Consider the following 16,191-nt stretch of genomic DNA (forward strand, 5'->3'; position numbering starts at 1 on the left):
AATAGCCTCATTGCACTTTTATTATTAGCTGCAATTATTTATTAAAAATGGTTTTAGACTGCTCTCCCTGCACTCCAGGGGGTTGGACCCGATGACCCTCGACCCCCTCCCAACTCTACAATTCTATGATTCTATACTGTACAGTACTAGTAATAGGCAGTAAGTAACTCAGGGTGCGCGATGGGAGCGGAAGAATTACGGCCGGGAGCTGCGAAACCAAAAAGCAAAACTAATCCGTAAAGGATTGTCTCTGAGGTTGGCGCGCGAGGGACGGCTGGCAAAAGCGGAGCGGGCGGGCGGCTCCAGGAGCCATGGCGACCTACGTGAGCGAGCTGGAAGCGGCCAAGAAGAACCTGAGCGAGGCTTTGGGCGAGAACGTGAAGCAGTGAGTGAGGAGCGGGGCCCTTTCACCTTCTGTCTTTCGGCCCCTCCGGCCGCTTAGCCGCCGCGCCGCGCCCTGCGCGAGGGGCCTAGTAGGCCGTGCCCGGGCGCCGGCCTCGATTTATCTCTCGCACCCGCGGGGCGGGCGCTGCTGGGGCGGCTCACAAATAGGTGGGTGGCTGGGTGGACGGGCGGCTGCTGCCAGAGTCCTTTCGCGCCTCCCGACCTCACTTCGCTTCTGGGCGCGCCTCCCCACATTTCCAATTATTTGTGGACCCCGAATCTCTGCTCGCCGATGTATCGCTCCAGAAACGCCCTTCGTTGCTGTGGGGATACAAGTGCTGCCGACGTTTGGGTGGCAGGAGCGGTCTTTCGTTTTATGTTCTCATTTTATTTATTTCATAAAATTCATATACCGTTTACCGTACAAAAAGCAAACAAACCAAACCTCCAAGCGGTCTACCTACGGAAGAGAGAGTGAAATCGAGGGAAATTCACAACCCCACTTACTTAAAAGTTAAAATACCAACACAATGGATTAAAACTCACTTCAGCATTTCTAGTTACAGGTGGGTAGCCGTGTTGGTCTGCCATAGTCGAAACAAAATAGGAAATTCTTTCCAGTAGCACCTTAGAGACCAACTGAGTTTGTTCTTGGTATGAGCTTTTGTGTGCATGCACACGAAAGCTCATACCAAGAACAAACTCAGTTGGTCTCTAAGGTGCTACTGGAAAGAATTTCCTATTTTGTTTCAGCATTTCTAAACGTTTGGGTCTAAACTTGCCCAAACAGGTATGCTTTGAGCAGGTGGCAGAAGAGCGCAGCCTGCTAGGTCTCCAGAGGCAGGGAGTTCCAAAGTGTGGCCGCCACGCTCAACCATCAGGTTCCTACAAATCCGGAATGGGTCTTATGGGGGCACCTACAGTCGTGCCAATTCCACCAGCTGAAGTGGGCAAGCAGGTGCACGTGAAGTAAGGCAAAATTGTATTTCGTAAAATTTATATGCTGTTTGATGGGACTCTCAAGGTGGTTTAACAAAAGAAAGGTGAAAACAATAAAAATCAGCACTTACTTTTTTTTTACCACCCTAATTAAAAACACACCAAGGGGGGGCAGAGAACTAAAATGGAATAGCATTCCCCTATGAAACTCACATAAACATCAAACAAAGTCAGTTATGGCTTGTAATGTAGATCAGTTGTTGAAAGACCACCTACCTGTTTTATTTTTCTCCTGTGGAGGTGAGGCGAGCAGGCAAAGAAGAGACGTCCTCCCCTCTAAAAAATGGCCAACAAGTTCCAGCACCTCTTTTTCTTTTTTAAAAAAAGCCTTTAATACAACCCCGGTTTAATTGCAAAGAGTACAATTTTTAATTACCCCAAGGGAAGCATTGAAAAAAGCCAGCATAAATTGAATCGCTTCCATGGCAATTTCCAACTGCTTTCTAAGGATTGTCTAATTAGTACACATAGGATTACTGTATGCTGGAACCAGGCACTTGAGGTGTAAAATTCGACTTTATTTATTATTTTCAGATTGAATATTGCAGTTACATAATTTTCCAAAGTGCTATCTTCTGTTTCCAGGCTCTGATATTCAACAGAGAGTCCTGATGGTCAAATTGTTCCTTAAATTTATTAACTCTTGTTTTAAGTTCTGCTCGTCTTTGGACTAGATAACCCCTGAGGTTCCTCTAATGTATGAAACTGCATGGTAGTCTCTCCTAAAGGGTTGAAGAGGGAAGGAGTAGATTGTTGAGAAGCGAAGGCTAGTATTGAGGGTACATTATTTATATATTTCACAGATACTGGGCTAATTTGAAGCTGTGGTTTAAGCAAAAGATCAGCAAAGAAGAGTTTGACCTAGAAGCGCGGAGGCTCCTCACACAAGACAATGGTAAGAAAACTATATGTGAGTTGCTCTATGTGGCTTCCATGAATCTCACCCTGAACTTGGGGGTTAGCTGCAATACTGTGCAGTAATGAAATGATTCAGCTATGAGCAGGCCATGGGGTGGGTTGAACTATAGGGCACTGAGATTGCACCATGATCAATGAAGGCAGTGTTTAGCCACCCCTTTCGTTTTGGAGATTGAATCAGACATTGTGCAAGCACCTCTAGTTCTGAATTTACTGTGTAGACTCAAGGGGCATCTTCTATGCTACTATATGATGCTGAGGCAAGTGCATGTTTTCTCGCAAGATGGCCTGCTGACATCTTTATGTGAACTTCTTTTCTTTTGGCAGTCCATTCTCACAATGACTTCCTGTTGGCTATTCTCACACGATGCCAGATCTTGGTTTCTGCACCTGGTAAGTCGACTGTAAAAACGCTGATGCACCTGGACTTTAGGAGAAAGAGCTGTAGTGTGTTTACTTCAGCAGCAGTTCTAATATTCATTTCATTGTGTCTTACATATTGCCACACGTTTTAGTATTTGTATGGCTGACATTTTACCGTGTTTCTCCGAAAATAAGACACCGTCTTATATTTATTTTACTCAAGAAAATAAGCCTATGGCTTATTTTCAGGGGTGTCTTTTTTTTAAAAAAATTAAGTATGGTTCTGGGCGCCTGCCTCCTCCTGCCGCGGCTGGCTTTGCTGCTGCTGGGTCCAGCTGTCTCAGGGCGCGCGACGCGGCAGGCCTCCTCCTGTTGGCTCCCAGAGGCTTGGGGCACTCCGTGCGGCGCTGTTGGGCACCGACCTGGCAAGCCTCCTCCTCTTCCTGTCGCGGCTCGGCGCCCGGAACTGGCCCCCCCACCCCAGAAGAAGCTGGAGACTTTCATCCTCTCATCAGCCCCACACTTGCTAAGTGCAAACTATCTGGGTTGATTTCTCGTTTAGCTAATTGTGAGCAGCCTGCCAGCTTCATCATAACCCTGTACAGGTTTGAGCAGCATACTTACTTTGTAGGAACAGGTTGAAATGCCCATATTTTGCTTGTCTTAAGATTAAATAAACCTTATGTTGAGCATAACCTACACAGTAAAGGGGAAGTCTGGATAGTGGAAGCAATTCTGTTTCATCAGACCTACAACCACAAATCTGATTCCAAATGTGTTGGGAAATAAGACTTGTCTTGATCCTGTCTAATTGGGTAGATTTGTGAGCTGCCACACACAGAACATTTTCCAGAAGTCCTTCAGGGAGTGAGGTAGAAGACCTATTGTGGAAGTGATTAAAATACCGTTTGGAGCTTGCAAGAGAAGATGACAATTTGCTCTTCTTTGACTCACAAGAGAGTATCATAAGTCAAGGGGGTCTATTTTTATCTCCCTTAAAAAATGCTTTTGTTATGCCCTGAAGCAGCGCACAGTATCACTGAGATCCATGTTCTATCTCTGTGTTATCATTGCTCTTCCATGTCCATGGAGTTTTTGCCACAATATGGTGCTGTAGGGAGCCCTGGTGGTCTTGTGTTTCCCCTGGTTCTCCTCACCCCAGCTTTCTAGCAGTTGCACTCTCATCAGGGTCACCCTGCTGTGTTCCTCATTTTGCCAAACTTTGTGCTGGACTTCAAACTTTATGCTGCAAAGTGTTGTTTTAAAGTATGCTGTTCTTCAGTATTACAACCAGTTAAGTGCCCCACTGATGTAAGTAATGTATAAACACATAATAAAAAGGAGTCTTTTTTCTCCAGAGAGCACACTATAAAATATATTGACAGTAGCTCAGAGACATGAGTGTGATGCTGGGTGTGAGTAGCAGAAAATAGCTCAGCCCAGAAAAGTGGAAACTGTAGTTTGGGAAGCTGAGGCTGCTGGAGCAGAGCTTAAGCAACCTCTGGCACTCGTGATAGACGGTGATGACCAGGATATTAAAATTGGACAGGGTGCAATGGAGGTTTAGATCATTGCCAAATCTAAGACTTAACTGTTTTCTTCTTTTTCCATTTCCAGAGGGTGCTGGCTCTTTGCCATGGACAGGAGGTTCTGCAACAAAACCAGGGAAGCCCAAGGGAAAGAAAAAGTTTTCTTCCGTTCGGCAGAAGTTTGATGTAAGTTTGTCCATTCTTACATGCATTAGAAAGAGGAAAACTAAGCCTAGATGCTGGAAACCAGCATGTTAAGAAATGCAGAGCTGCCATCATAAATAGCAGCCCCATCTCAAGTTCCCGACACACTCTCCAAAACTTTCAGTACAGTTTACCAGGCGCATCACTACACTATGCATTTCCACACCTCCACCAGTGGTAGCCACTGAGGTGGTTTAGCAGAGTGGAAATGTTTCAGATAATGATGTTGGGAGAGCAGAAGGGAAGAACTCGACCTGGGACTGAAATTTAGGCCAACAGTTACTTGGCAGACTTCTTAGGAAAAAATGTTAAAATATGAATACCCCACTTTTTGCCATTCACAAAGGAGTTGCTCAAAGTGGCATACAAATGAAATGCAAACACAAAAGCAACAATGACCCAGCTATTAGAATACAAATTATGAAGCCAGAAACAGCAGCTGAAAGCAAACACCAAAAGAGCAGCACCAGCAACCAATACAGTTGAGCAGCAGTAAAATCAAAAGTGGAACAGGCCCTGTTATAGGTGCCACTTCATAACCATTCTGCATTTGTAAGAACTCAGTCTTTTAGTATGGCAGCACCTGCTCTCTGGAACTCCCTGCCTGTTGATATCAGGCAGGTGCTTTCACTGTTCTCTTTTGGGTGCTTGCCAAAACATTTTTTTTAGACAATCCTACCTAGATGCTTAGAAAATTGATGCAAGTTTTAATCTGTTTTTAGTCTATTGATATTTTAAAAGTTTAGGAAAGTCTTAAATAATTGTTGTTAACTTTTCTTACTGATTTATCTTTTTTTGTAAACCATTTTGATATTATTTTACAATCAAGTGGTGTATAAATTGTATGAAATAAATTAAATAAATAAATAAACGCTTGTTTTAAAAGGAAAGTTTTCAGTTGCTGGCCGAACACAAATAAAGGTCTTGGGTCAGGGAGTTCTATATATGAGGTGCCGCTACAGCAGAAGCCCTCAGAAGGCCGTCAGTGGCACACATAAAGAGAGATGCAATAGCCAACCTTAAAGGACAGGCAGATTTGCATAACGTAATTTCAAAGGCTTTTGCATGAGCTTGGATGGAGGAGGAAAAGGGAAGGAGAAGAGCAGAATAGCTTCGGGAGCCAGTAGATGTCACTATTAGCAGCAGTTCTAAAGATGTATGGGGTATTAAAGATGCACGTTCCAACATGCCAAGTCATGCTTTGCCCCTTCTGGTTTTTGAGGTGTCTTCTGATACAGTTTTAATATTATCAATCTCTTCTCCACTAGCATGAAGGCTAGGGACTCTTAAAAGTGCAAGAGAAACAATATTCTCTGCTTTTGGTGCAAAGAATGGGCGCTCAACTATGGAGAGTCTTATGTCAATTCAAAAGTAGAAACATTACAATATTTTTTGTTTTATTTATTCCTTTTTAAAAACAAACAAACAAACAAACAAACAAACACTAAAAGTAGCCTACAAACCAGCATAACCATCCATATGGTTAAAATTGGTAGAGTTCTATCTCATACTCAAATAAGTGGAAAAAATGCTCAAGAGGCCTCTTGTCTTTCATAACTTGCAACTAATAAGTTTATTTAATGTGCAAATATATAAAAGAGGCTTAGACAGAAGATTGTTTTGAGAATTAGTAACAGCTGAATAGACTAAACTCGTGTATAGTACATGCTAGTGATAAAATTGCAAAAACATAATAAGAATGCATATATAAATAAACAGGGTAAGAATAATTGTGAAAAGCCCAGTAAGAAGTTGGATACCACACTGTTTTTGTGTATTTCTGTGGAGCTGCAGGATACAGAGTCCTAATTAATGTGATCTATATCCTTAAGGGGACGTGGGTGGTGTTGTGGGTTAAACCACAGAGCCTAGGGCTTGCCGATCAGAAGGTTGGCGATTCAGATCCCCGTGACGGAGTGAGCTCCCATTGTTTGGTCCCAGCTCCTGCCCACCTAGCAGTTCGAAAGCATGAAGTGCAAGTAGATAAATAGGTACCGCTCTGGCGGGAAGGCAAATGGAGTTTCCATGCGCCGCTCTGGTTCGCCAGAAGTGGCTTAGTCATGCTGGCCACATGACCTGGAAGCTGTACACCGGCTCCCTCGGTCAGTAAAGCAAGATGAGCGCCGCAACCCCAGAGTCGTCTGCGACTGGACCTAATAGTCAGGGGTCCATTTACCTTTACTATATCCTTGAGACTTCAATCCTATATGCACTTATCCCAGAGTGTGTGCTGTTGAACTCTGTAGGGCTTTCTTCATGTATAGGATTGCAGTTTAGGGGGCTACTACGATAAAATAATGTGTTTAATTTCTCTTATCTCTCTGAAGTCTTAAGAAATGGCAGGTTATGTGTCCAAATGGAGCATTATTTAATCTTGCTCAGGGTTTTAGCCTAGACAGCTGAAATGTATTGTTATACTTAACAGCACCGATTCCAGCCTCAGAATCCATTATCTGGAGCTCAGCAGTTTGTGGCCAAGGACCCCCAAGAAGATGATGATCTGAAGCTCTGTTCACATACAATGATGCTTCCCACTTGGGGCCAACTGGAGGGAAGGATGATTGTCACTGCTTATGAGCACGGACTGGATAATGTCACTGAAGAGGCGGTGACAGTTGTTGTCTATGCTGTGGAGGTGAGATAACACAGAAGGACAAATGTTGTCCTGGTTTTGCTGCAGGCAGAAAACGTATTTTGTGTATGGTATGGAATTAAAACTAGCTACCACTATAGAAATAAACAAAACAAAACCAGCCCTTGCAAGCATATATGATATCACTTTTGGTGTTATTTCTCAATGTATGAGTAAGGCAGGCTGAGCTTTTTTTTTTTGCAAATCTGCTGGCATACAAACTTGTACTTTATAAAGCATTTAATACTGTCTTAAGTGCTGAATAAAAGAAAACCAAGCCATGTCTGGTTCTGATAAAAATCTGACTCCCTGCCTTGGATTTCTAAGCATCTCAAACTTTTTGTTTTCTCTCTCCCTTTTTTAGCTTAGTTGTACATATGTGCACTGGCCATGATCCAAAGATCAACCAGGCTCTACCACACTCACAAGTACAGGGACTGACTTGCCTTCTGTTTTTCCGTGATGTGTGAATACAGAGAAGAGGCAGCGCCTACGTGTGCATTAGGCCTGTGATTTGCAAAAAGTGTCTGCAGAATTCAGGACCTTATGCTTGTTTCTCACATGCCTACCCCATTCAGATATAAAACAGAGAATGAAGGGGCTTGCATCCTGCATCAGACTGTGGGTGAGGTTAATTGAACCCTTCTCCACCTGAGGTTCCCATTCTCTTTGCTTCAGGCACCTCTGGAAGTGAGCTGGGCTGGAGGGTAAAAGAGTGTGGGTAACATTGTGAGGGAGTGAATTTGGGGAAGTAAAGATGGGGATGCCTCTCCCCTAGTTTATTATCTGCTTTTGATGTTAACCTTGGGGCCACTATTTCTTCTGCTCCTCTCCGCCTTTATAGTGGAACACGACAAACATGAATTAGCAAAAGTTCCTAAGATCCCTCAATCTAAAGGGCTTATGTCAGTTTCCAGCAACTCTAGTTCCAGTGCCGCCAGTCCAGTAACTCTGACTCATAACTGAAATGAGGAGGGATGGCCAGAGTCCCTGTTGCTGCTTAGAGTGGGGTTCCTGACACCAAGTCTGCCAGAGTCTTCTTCTCAGAAGATAAGTTGTGGAGATTTGGATCAGGCTGATGTGTGGCTACGCTGATGAGATGCATTGATTCCCTAGGTTGCTTCTGGGTAACAATTCAGTCTGTAATTTCTTTGGCAGACTTGATAGTGCAGGGCATAAAGCTCTGCAGCCTGACTAGTGGGCGTTCTGGTTTCAGGCTTGGGGGTCATGCAAAGTATTTACAATGTCATAATCACAGGACGCGAACTAGAAATTGTTCTTGGGAACATTTTGCATTTTCCAAAGTACTCATCATGAGCAGTAAATATGAGTTCTATCTCTGCAGAAGCATCTTAAAGATATCCTTGCATCTATAATCTCAAGGAGAAAGGCCTACCGTCTCAGAGATGGTCACTTCAAGTATGCCTTTGGAAGCAATGTGAATCCACAGCCTTATCTGAAGAATAGCGTTATTGCTTACAACAACTTAACTGAGTGGTAAGAAAGTACCTATTTTAATGTGATGCAGGACAGAACATTAGAATATGAAACTAATGTTTTTCATTCAAAACTCCTATTCCTGTTCCTTGGAGACCACACAGTTTCTCTCCCAACCTCCTCTGCCTCACTTTGATGGCTCGTTGTAGCAGCTACATGAGAAGACGAGAGCAATTAGAAATATGGAAGATTGCTGGTGCAATCCCTGCCCAGTTCCTCTTGGTTGGCTCTTTGACATTCTTAATTTAAGGCTGCCACTTCTTCTTCTTTTGTCACCTCCATGTATAGCTCTGGTATGCTTTACCACACATTGCCACACCAGCACCTCACCTTTCAATTGGCTCCCAGCCAAATGGCCGTGTCAACTTACCTAGCTGTTGCTAGATGGTTCCAAATGTTGCGTTCAGCTGGCCGTTGGCTGTGAAGCCTTTGGGCTCCTTGGCCCAGTGACGCATTTGCTCAGGTGTCATCGTCCTCCTCCCCTGATCGTGACACCTGCACTGGCACCTGTAATGCAAAACCACGCTGATCTATACAGTAAAGCTTTGCCAAGCTTTATATTGGCACTTCCACAGGATGCTGAACGCTGAACGGGTTGTCTTCTTCATGGGATGCACTTTCCCCGTGACAGATGTTGTTCACCATGGCGGGAATGTTCTGTGCCCGAGAGTGATTGCTGCAGATTCACGTAAACCAGGTGGAAGGAAGGGGCAGCTGCTGGTGTGGCAGTGTTACCCATGTGCAGGGGAGGCTGGAGCAGCTCATGATGGAAGGGCAGTTGCATTGCCAGGGGTGGTGGTGGTGGTGGTGGTGGAAGAAGTCTTCTTGATCCGCTCTGAATGCAAGAGTAGAAGTAGGCCCTGACTCAGCTGAAGCCAGCAATGTGACCCAGATTGGGGACTTCTGAAACCCATTGTAGTAGATGACGATGTGTTCATTCCATGGGGGTCACTGAATTTAACGTGCATGATTAAACTTCTCCTTCTGACCCCTAAAAAAAAAAAAACTCCTATTCCTCTTTTCCTCCCTATTTCTCTTTTTCTAGCCCTCCCACATGCTTAGCTCCCCCTCCTGGTCAAAACCTTGCTTCCCACCCACCTCCTGATGATGCTGAGCAGCAAGCAGCCCTCCTCCTAGCATGTTCTGGAGACACCTCTCCAGCAACTCTGCCACCAGTGAACATGTATGACCTCTTCGAAGCTCTGCAGGTAACTTCCTTATTCTGCTAGTTATTTTTTGAAGCTCTGCATGTAACTTCCTTATTCTGCTAGTTAGCTTGGCTTGGAGAGAGTGTTTTCTGGCAAAACCCTAACGTAAGTAACTTTGGGACTGTAGGAAAGAAATGCTCTTATGCATATGCACTACATAAACTTTCAGGTTGTGTCTAGCTGTTAACCCATCTAGCTGTTTTAGATTTTCCATTGAACTAAATTTAATTTCCTACTGAAGCTCCAAACATTTAGGCAAACAGGCCCAGTCCCCACTCTATGTACTTCTGATCTTACATCCACTTATCAAGCCATCTTTCTATGAATCACAAACATTATCGGACAGGGCAACAACTCACTTTTTAGCTATGCATGTTGTGTAAACACATGGTCATATTCACCTTACAGTTCTTGGTACAGTAATTCCCAAACTGTACAGTGAGGGGGGGAAAGTATTTGATCCCCTGCTAAATTTGCCCCTTTGCCCTCTGACGAAGAAATGACGAGTCCATAATTTTAATGGTAGGTCTATTGTAGCTGTGAGAGACAGAATAACAACAGGAAAAACCCCAGAAACCCAGAAGACAAAAGTCAGAGATTGATGTGCATTATAATGAGTGAAATAAGTATTTGATCCCTTTGCAAAAGATGACTTAGTACTTGGTGGCAAAGCCCTTACTGGCAATTACAGGTCAGACGTTTCTTGTAGGTGGCCACCAGGTTTGCACACATCTCAGGAGGTATTTTGTCCCACTCCTCTTTGCAGATCCTCTCTAAGTCACAGGTAGGTAGCCGTGGTGGTCTGCCATAGTCAAAAAAAAAAAAGGGAATTTTTTATTTTGTTTTGTTTTCTCTAAGTCAGTAAGATTTTGAGGCTGATGTGTAGCTACTCGAACCTTCAGCTCCCTCCACAGATTTTTGATGGGATTAAGGTTTGGAGACTGGCTAGGCCACTCCAGGACCTTAATGTGCTTCTTCTTGAGCCGCTCCTTCGTTGCCTTGGCCGTGTGTTTTGGGTCATTGTCATGCTGGAATACCCATCCTCGACCCACTTTCAATGCCTTGGCTGAGGGAAGGAGGTGCTCATCCAAGATTTGACGATACATGGTCCTGTCCATCTTCCCTTTGATGCGGTGAAGGTGTCTTGTCCCTTAGCAGAAAAACACCCCCAAAGCATAATATGTCCCCCTCCACGTTTGACGATGGGGATGGTGTTCTTGGGGTTGTAGGTAACATTCCTCCTCCTCCAAACACGGCGAGTTGAGTTGATGCCAAAGAGCTCGATTTTGGTCTCATCTAACCACTCACCCAGTTCTCCTCTGGGTCATTCATGGGTGCATTGGTAAACTGCAGATGCGCCTGTACATGTGCTGTCTGGAGCAAGGGGACCTTGCGGGCTCTGCAAGATCTCAGTCCTTCACGGCGTAGTATGTTACCAACTGTTTTCATGGTGACTATGGTCCCAGCTGCCCTGAGATCATTGACAAGTTCCCCCCATGTAGTCCTGGGCTGCTTCATCACCGTTCTCATGATCACTGCAACTCCACGAGATGAGATCTTGCATGGAGCCCCAGACCGAGGGAGGTTTACAGTTATTTTGTGTTTCTTCCATTTGTGAATTATTGCACCAGCTGTTGTCACCTTCTCACAAAACTGCTTGGCAGTAGTCTTGTAGCCCAGTCCAGCCTTGTGCAGGTCTACAGTCTTGTCCCTGACATCCTTGGACAGATCTTTGGTCTTGGTCATGGTGGCTACTTTGGAATCTGCTGGATTGATTGCTTCTGTCGACAGGTGTCTTTTGTACAGGTACTGTAACAAGCTGGGATTACAGGTAAGACCTCTCCCTTAAAGCAGGTGCTTCTAATCTCAGCTCCTTACATACAGTGAAGATACCAGGTAGCCTGACATCTGGCTGGTTGATAGGGGATCAAATACTTATTTTACTCACTATAATGCACTTTTGTCTTCTGGAGTTTCTGGGGGTTTTCCTGTTGTTATTCTGTCTCTCACAGCTGCAATAAAACTACCATTAAAATTATGGACTGGTCATTTCTTCGTCAGAGGGCAAACGGGCAAATTTAGCAGGGGACCAAATCCTTTTTTCCTCACTGTATATCTTAAAAAACTAACTAGCACATGCATCAAGCACTCTTTGTCCCTTGGACTGGGACTTATGAAGTGTAAGAAGCACTAAGAATAAGAAATACACCATTAGTTCCAGTTGGACAGTTTAGGCCCTTTAAGCTGAGAATGCGTTGCTAACAAAGTTTCCTCATCTGTAACCTGTAGGTCCACCGAGAAGTGGTTCCCGCACACACAGTCTATGCCCTCAATATTGAAAGGATCATCTTGAAGCTCTGGCATCCAAACCACGAGGAGCTGCAGCAGGACAAGATCCACCGGCAGCGGCTGGCTGCAAAGGAAGGGCTCCTGACATGCTGAGGCAGAAGCAGTGCCCAGTGCTCACTATATAGGCTGAGCTGGTATCTCCTGGACCTGCCGGTTGGGCATTTTGACACACACACACAAAAAACCCCACAGGACTTGCATTATTGTGCCAGCTTTCCCAAGTGGAAATGTGGACTTCTTTCCTATGGAAATATTACTTGAGAAACCAGAGTGCTTGGTGCTTGCTTCTAGAAAGGATAAAAGAGCAGAGCCTCGGCAATGCTCATGCTTTGCCGAGGCACCCTGCACGGCAGTCATTCCAAAAGTAGTTTTGTGTCACTGTGGAAAAGAAAAAGTGACACCGTTTGCTGTGGAGAAACCTGTTCCTGTTATTATTCCCTTCATGGAATGAAGGATTGTGGCCAGAGATTGACAGAGGCTGGTTCCGAGAGTTGCCAAGTTTTAGGGCTGCACTTTGAGCCGCTGCCCTGGGCTGCCTTTGCAACCATAGCAAAGAGTGTTGGGTTTATATCATGTATGATAAAAGGGAGAAATATTGATCCACGTTAATAAAATTGGCTGTAAGGCAATTCTCATAAAAGAGAATCTTTTTTATCTCATTTTTTTTTGTTTCAAATTTGAGTTTTGTTCAAGTAAAAAACATCAACAGCAAGTCTCCCAGCTACTGCCAGAGTAGCAAATCACCAGTGCATTCCCTTGAACATGAATTTTTCTTTACAGTGTTGCTGAAAAGTAACTTAAGCATAGAGAATTCATAAAACCAAAGAACAATCCGACCCCTAATGTAGCGCTAGACTGCCCCAAATTAACCATGTTTCCTTTCAGCGCTATTGTTAGATTTATTTGCAAGCAAGTCTCACTTTCAGTGGAACATGCTTCCATCAGCCTTTCAGCCCAAACCTTGTGTATGTTAGCTCAGAAGTACAGGTGAAACTCGAAAAATTTGAATATCGTGGAAAAATCCATTTATGTAAGCAATTGTTTTCATTAGCTACTGGAGTTTAATATATGAGATAGACTCATGACATGCAAAGCGAGATATGTCAAGCCTTTATTTGTTATAATTGTGATGATTATGGCGCACAGCTGATGAAAACCCCAAAGTTGAAATTGTTAATTTGGGGTTCTCATCAGCTGTACACCATAATCATCACAATTATAACAAAATAGACTCATGACATGCAAAGCGAGATATGTCAAGCCTTTATCTCATCTATTAGTTTCACCATTTAAGTTGAATCACTGAAAGAAATGAACCTCTCCACGATATTCTAATTTTTCGAGTTTCACCTATGTTCAGTGCAGCTTAATTCTCAGTACACATGCATAGAATTAAAAGTTTTGCTCTTGATCCCCATTAAACAGGTGGGAATTTGCAGCTTGGTAATAGTGTCTTGTTGAAATCCATTTGCACTGGTGTCATGTAGTAGCTAATAGACTTAACCTGGGATAGCTCAGTCAGTAGAACACGAGACTCTTAATCCTTAGGGTCATGGGTTTGAGTCCCACATTGGGCAAAAGATTCCTGCACTGCAGAGGGTTGGACTAGATGACACTCATGTTCTCTTCCAACTCTACAATTCTGTGATTCTGTGAATGAGTTACAAATGAAAATGTTCCTAGTTTAAATCCCACCTCAGCAATGAATACTCTGGTGGCCTGAGGCAAGCTACACACTGAGCCCTCTATTTGCAATATGGGGATGTTAACCAACTTGCCTTTCAGGATGTTGTAAGGATTACTAGCTAATGTGCATGAAGCTCTTTGAACAAGCACCCCACACAGGCTTGGTTTGTTTAATAACATGGTTAACTGGGACCTGAGCTATGCTAGATCTACTTTGGATTCTATGTCTGGTAAGACTAGTATAAATTTTATTTCTTCTTCTGATGTGAAAAGGACACGAAAACGATGTATCCTAGACTCAGGGTCTGCTAGGAAGCTGTATCCCTCTCTCCTGGGAAAAACACACTACTGTATGGGCACCCAAGTGTTTTTTTCTTCTCATGACTGAGCACTTTCCTGCTGTTGTAGGTGGTGGGTCTTTTCTGTGGTCATCTTCTGAAATGGTGAGTGTGTCTCAAGCACTTGACAGAGTTGCTCCTAAATGCTCCCACTTGGTAGTGCCTTGGTTTGCTGAGGGGATGGATGGGGCAACAGCTGGCATGAAGTATTCCTCACTTGAGACAGTGCACGATCAGGGGGCAGGATCGTGCAAAACTAGCTCCCTGTCACACTCTCATTCTGTGGCATCAAGTACTCTGGTTGCCCTGACATCCATGTGTGTGCATGGTGACCATCTTCAGCCTTCATGCCTACCACTGTGCCCCTGAAAACTTCCCTGCTGCAGGTGTTAGCGCTGTACTTGCAGGTGCCAGAGGGTGGGGCAAGCAGAAGTGTCTGCTATTGGGAAAGACTGATTATTCTATTTATTTATTCGCCACTCTCCCCCACTCAAAGCAACCTACAAAAAATAAATGGCGTTTCCGTGCGCTCTGGTTTCTGTCACGGTGTCCCATTGTGCCAGAAGCGGTTTAGTCATGCTGGCCACATGACTGGAAAGCTGTCTGCAAAAAATGCCAGATCCCTCGGCCTGAAGCGAGATGAGCACTGCACCCCATGGTTGCCTTTGACTGGACTTATCTATCTATCTATCTATCTATCTATCTATCTATCTATCTATCTATCTATCATCATTTCAGATCCACTTCTATCCCACCTCACTAAATGATAAGGTCTGGATGAATAAGAGAGAGAGCACACTATAAACGGAGTCGCCACAGAGAAGGCCCATCCTTGTGTTGTCACCCTTTGTATCTCCCTTGGAGGGGGCACACAAATAAGGGTCTCAAATGATGGGTGGATATTCCAGGGTGGGGAAGGGAACTGCTTGGTGTGCATTGGCTCTCAGCTATTGCAGGAATGGTGTTCTGCTTTACTAAGAAAGAAGATTCCACCTAAACATTAGGAAGAACTTCCTGACAGTAAGAGCTGTCCGACAGTGGAATTTGCTGCCAAGGAGTGTGGTGGAGTCTCCTTCTTTGGAGGTCTTTAAGCAGAGGCTTGACAGCCATCTGTCAGGAATGCTTTGATGGTGTTTCCTGCATGGCAGCGGGTTGGACTGGATGGCCCTTGGTGGTCTCTTCCAACTCTATGATTCTATAATTCTAAGCTAAGGCTGCACACCTTTTGTGCTGTGTCATCCAATTGTGCCTGCACTAGCATCCCTAGGTTTGAGTCTACGCCCTCGAGCAGCAGAACACAAGAGAACAGAAGAGGAATGCACAATGGTTGTAGTTACTAGTGGTAGCTGTCAATGTTTGCATGTCTAGGTTTATTAAGAACATTCAAATGGATGTAAAAACACGAGTGATTTCACTCGAATGCCCTCAGTTTTGTAACTTTAAAGATGTGTAGAAAAAAAGAAGAAAGCTAAGCAGGGGTGCCAGGTAAGCCCCACGCCACATAACTGATCACAAGACACAGCGCACACACCCCATTTGAGTAGCAGTGCCCATCAACTGGGGTGGGTGGGCGAAGGGACCTCAGCCCCCTAGGAGTTTGGCAATGGTAGTCACCCCCAGGGGCGGAGCAAGGGGGGTGGTCCGCCCTGGGTACCGCCTTGGGGGGTGCCACTCTGGGGGCGGGCCCCACCCCCGCGATCAATACCGGTGGCACGGCAACTTTTAAAAGGCTGCAACACGCAAACAGCAGCACAGCGCCTGTGCTGCTGTTCGCGCGCTGCAGCCTTAAAGGTTGCCGCACTGCACGGAAGGGGTGCCGGCGGATCGCGCCCGCCATCTTGGGTGGACTGCGCATGTCCATACATGCGCAGTCCATCCAGGAGGCTGTGCATGCGTCGTGACGCTAGGGAGCGGCACACCGCCCCCCGGGGGGTGCCTTCAAGTTTGCCACCCCGGGCAGCAAAGCGGTCGCCCCCTCTCCTCTGCCCCTAGGCAGCCCCTGGGACAGAGAACCACCTTACTTCAGCACTTCTCTGGGGCCTGCCATAGTGAGAAAGAAGGGAGATATCTAAGCCGCTGCTTCC

General features: G+C 44.9%; 1 protein-coding gene across 1 annotated transcript; it reads left to right on the forward strand.

The window, feature by feature from the left end:
- The first annotated feature begins 260 nt into the window (after positions 1 to 260).
- TADA1 (transcriptional adaptor 1) lies at positions 261 to 12,342 on the forward strand. Its single transcript, XM_033151221.1, has 8 exons — positions 261 to 385; positions 2,187 to 2,278; positions 2,629 to 2,694; positions 4,282 to 4,379; positions 6,823 to 7,032; positions 8,375 to 8,526; positions 9,572 to 9,734; positions 12,024 to 12,342. The coding sequence occupies exons 1-8, from the start codon at positions 312 to 314 to the stop codon at positions 12,174 to 12,176; spliced, it is 1,008 nt and encodes a 335-aa protein (XP_033007112.1). The 5' UTR covers positions 261 to 311; the 3' UTR covers positions 12,177 to 12,342.
- Positions 12,343 to 16,191: the final 3,849 nt, after the last annotated feature.

Source organism: Lacerta agilis, chromosome 6, assembly GCF_009819535.1.
Source record: "Lacerta agilis isolate rLacAgi1 chromosome 6, rLacAgi1.pri, whole genome shotgun sequence".
In the NCBI taxonomy this organism is placed as follows: Eukaryota; Metazoa; Chordata; class Lepidosauria; order Squamata; family Lacertidae; genus Lacerta; species Lacerta agilis.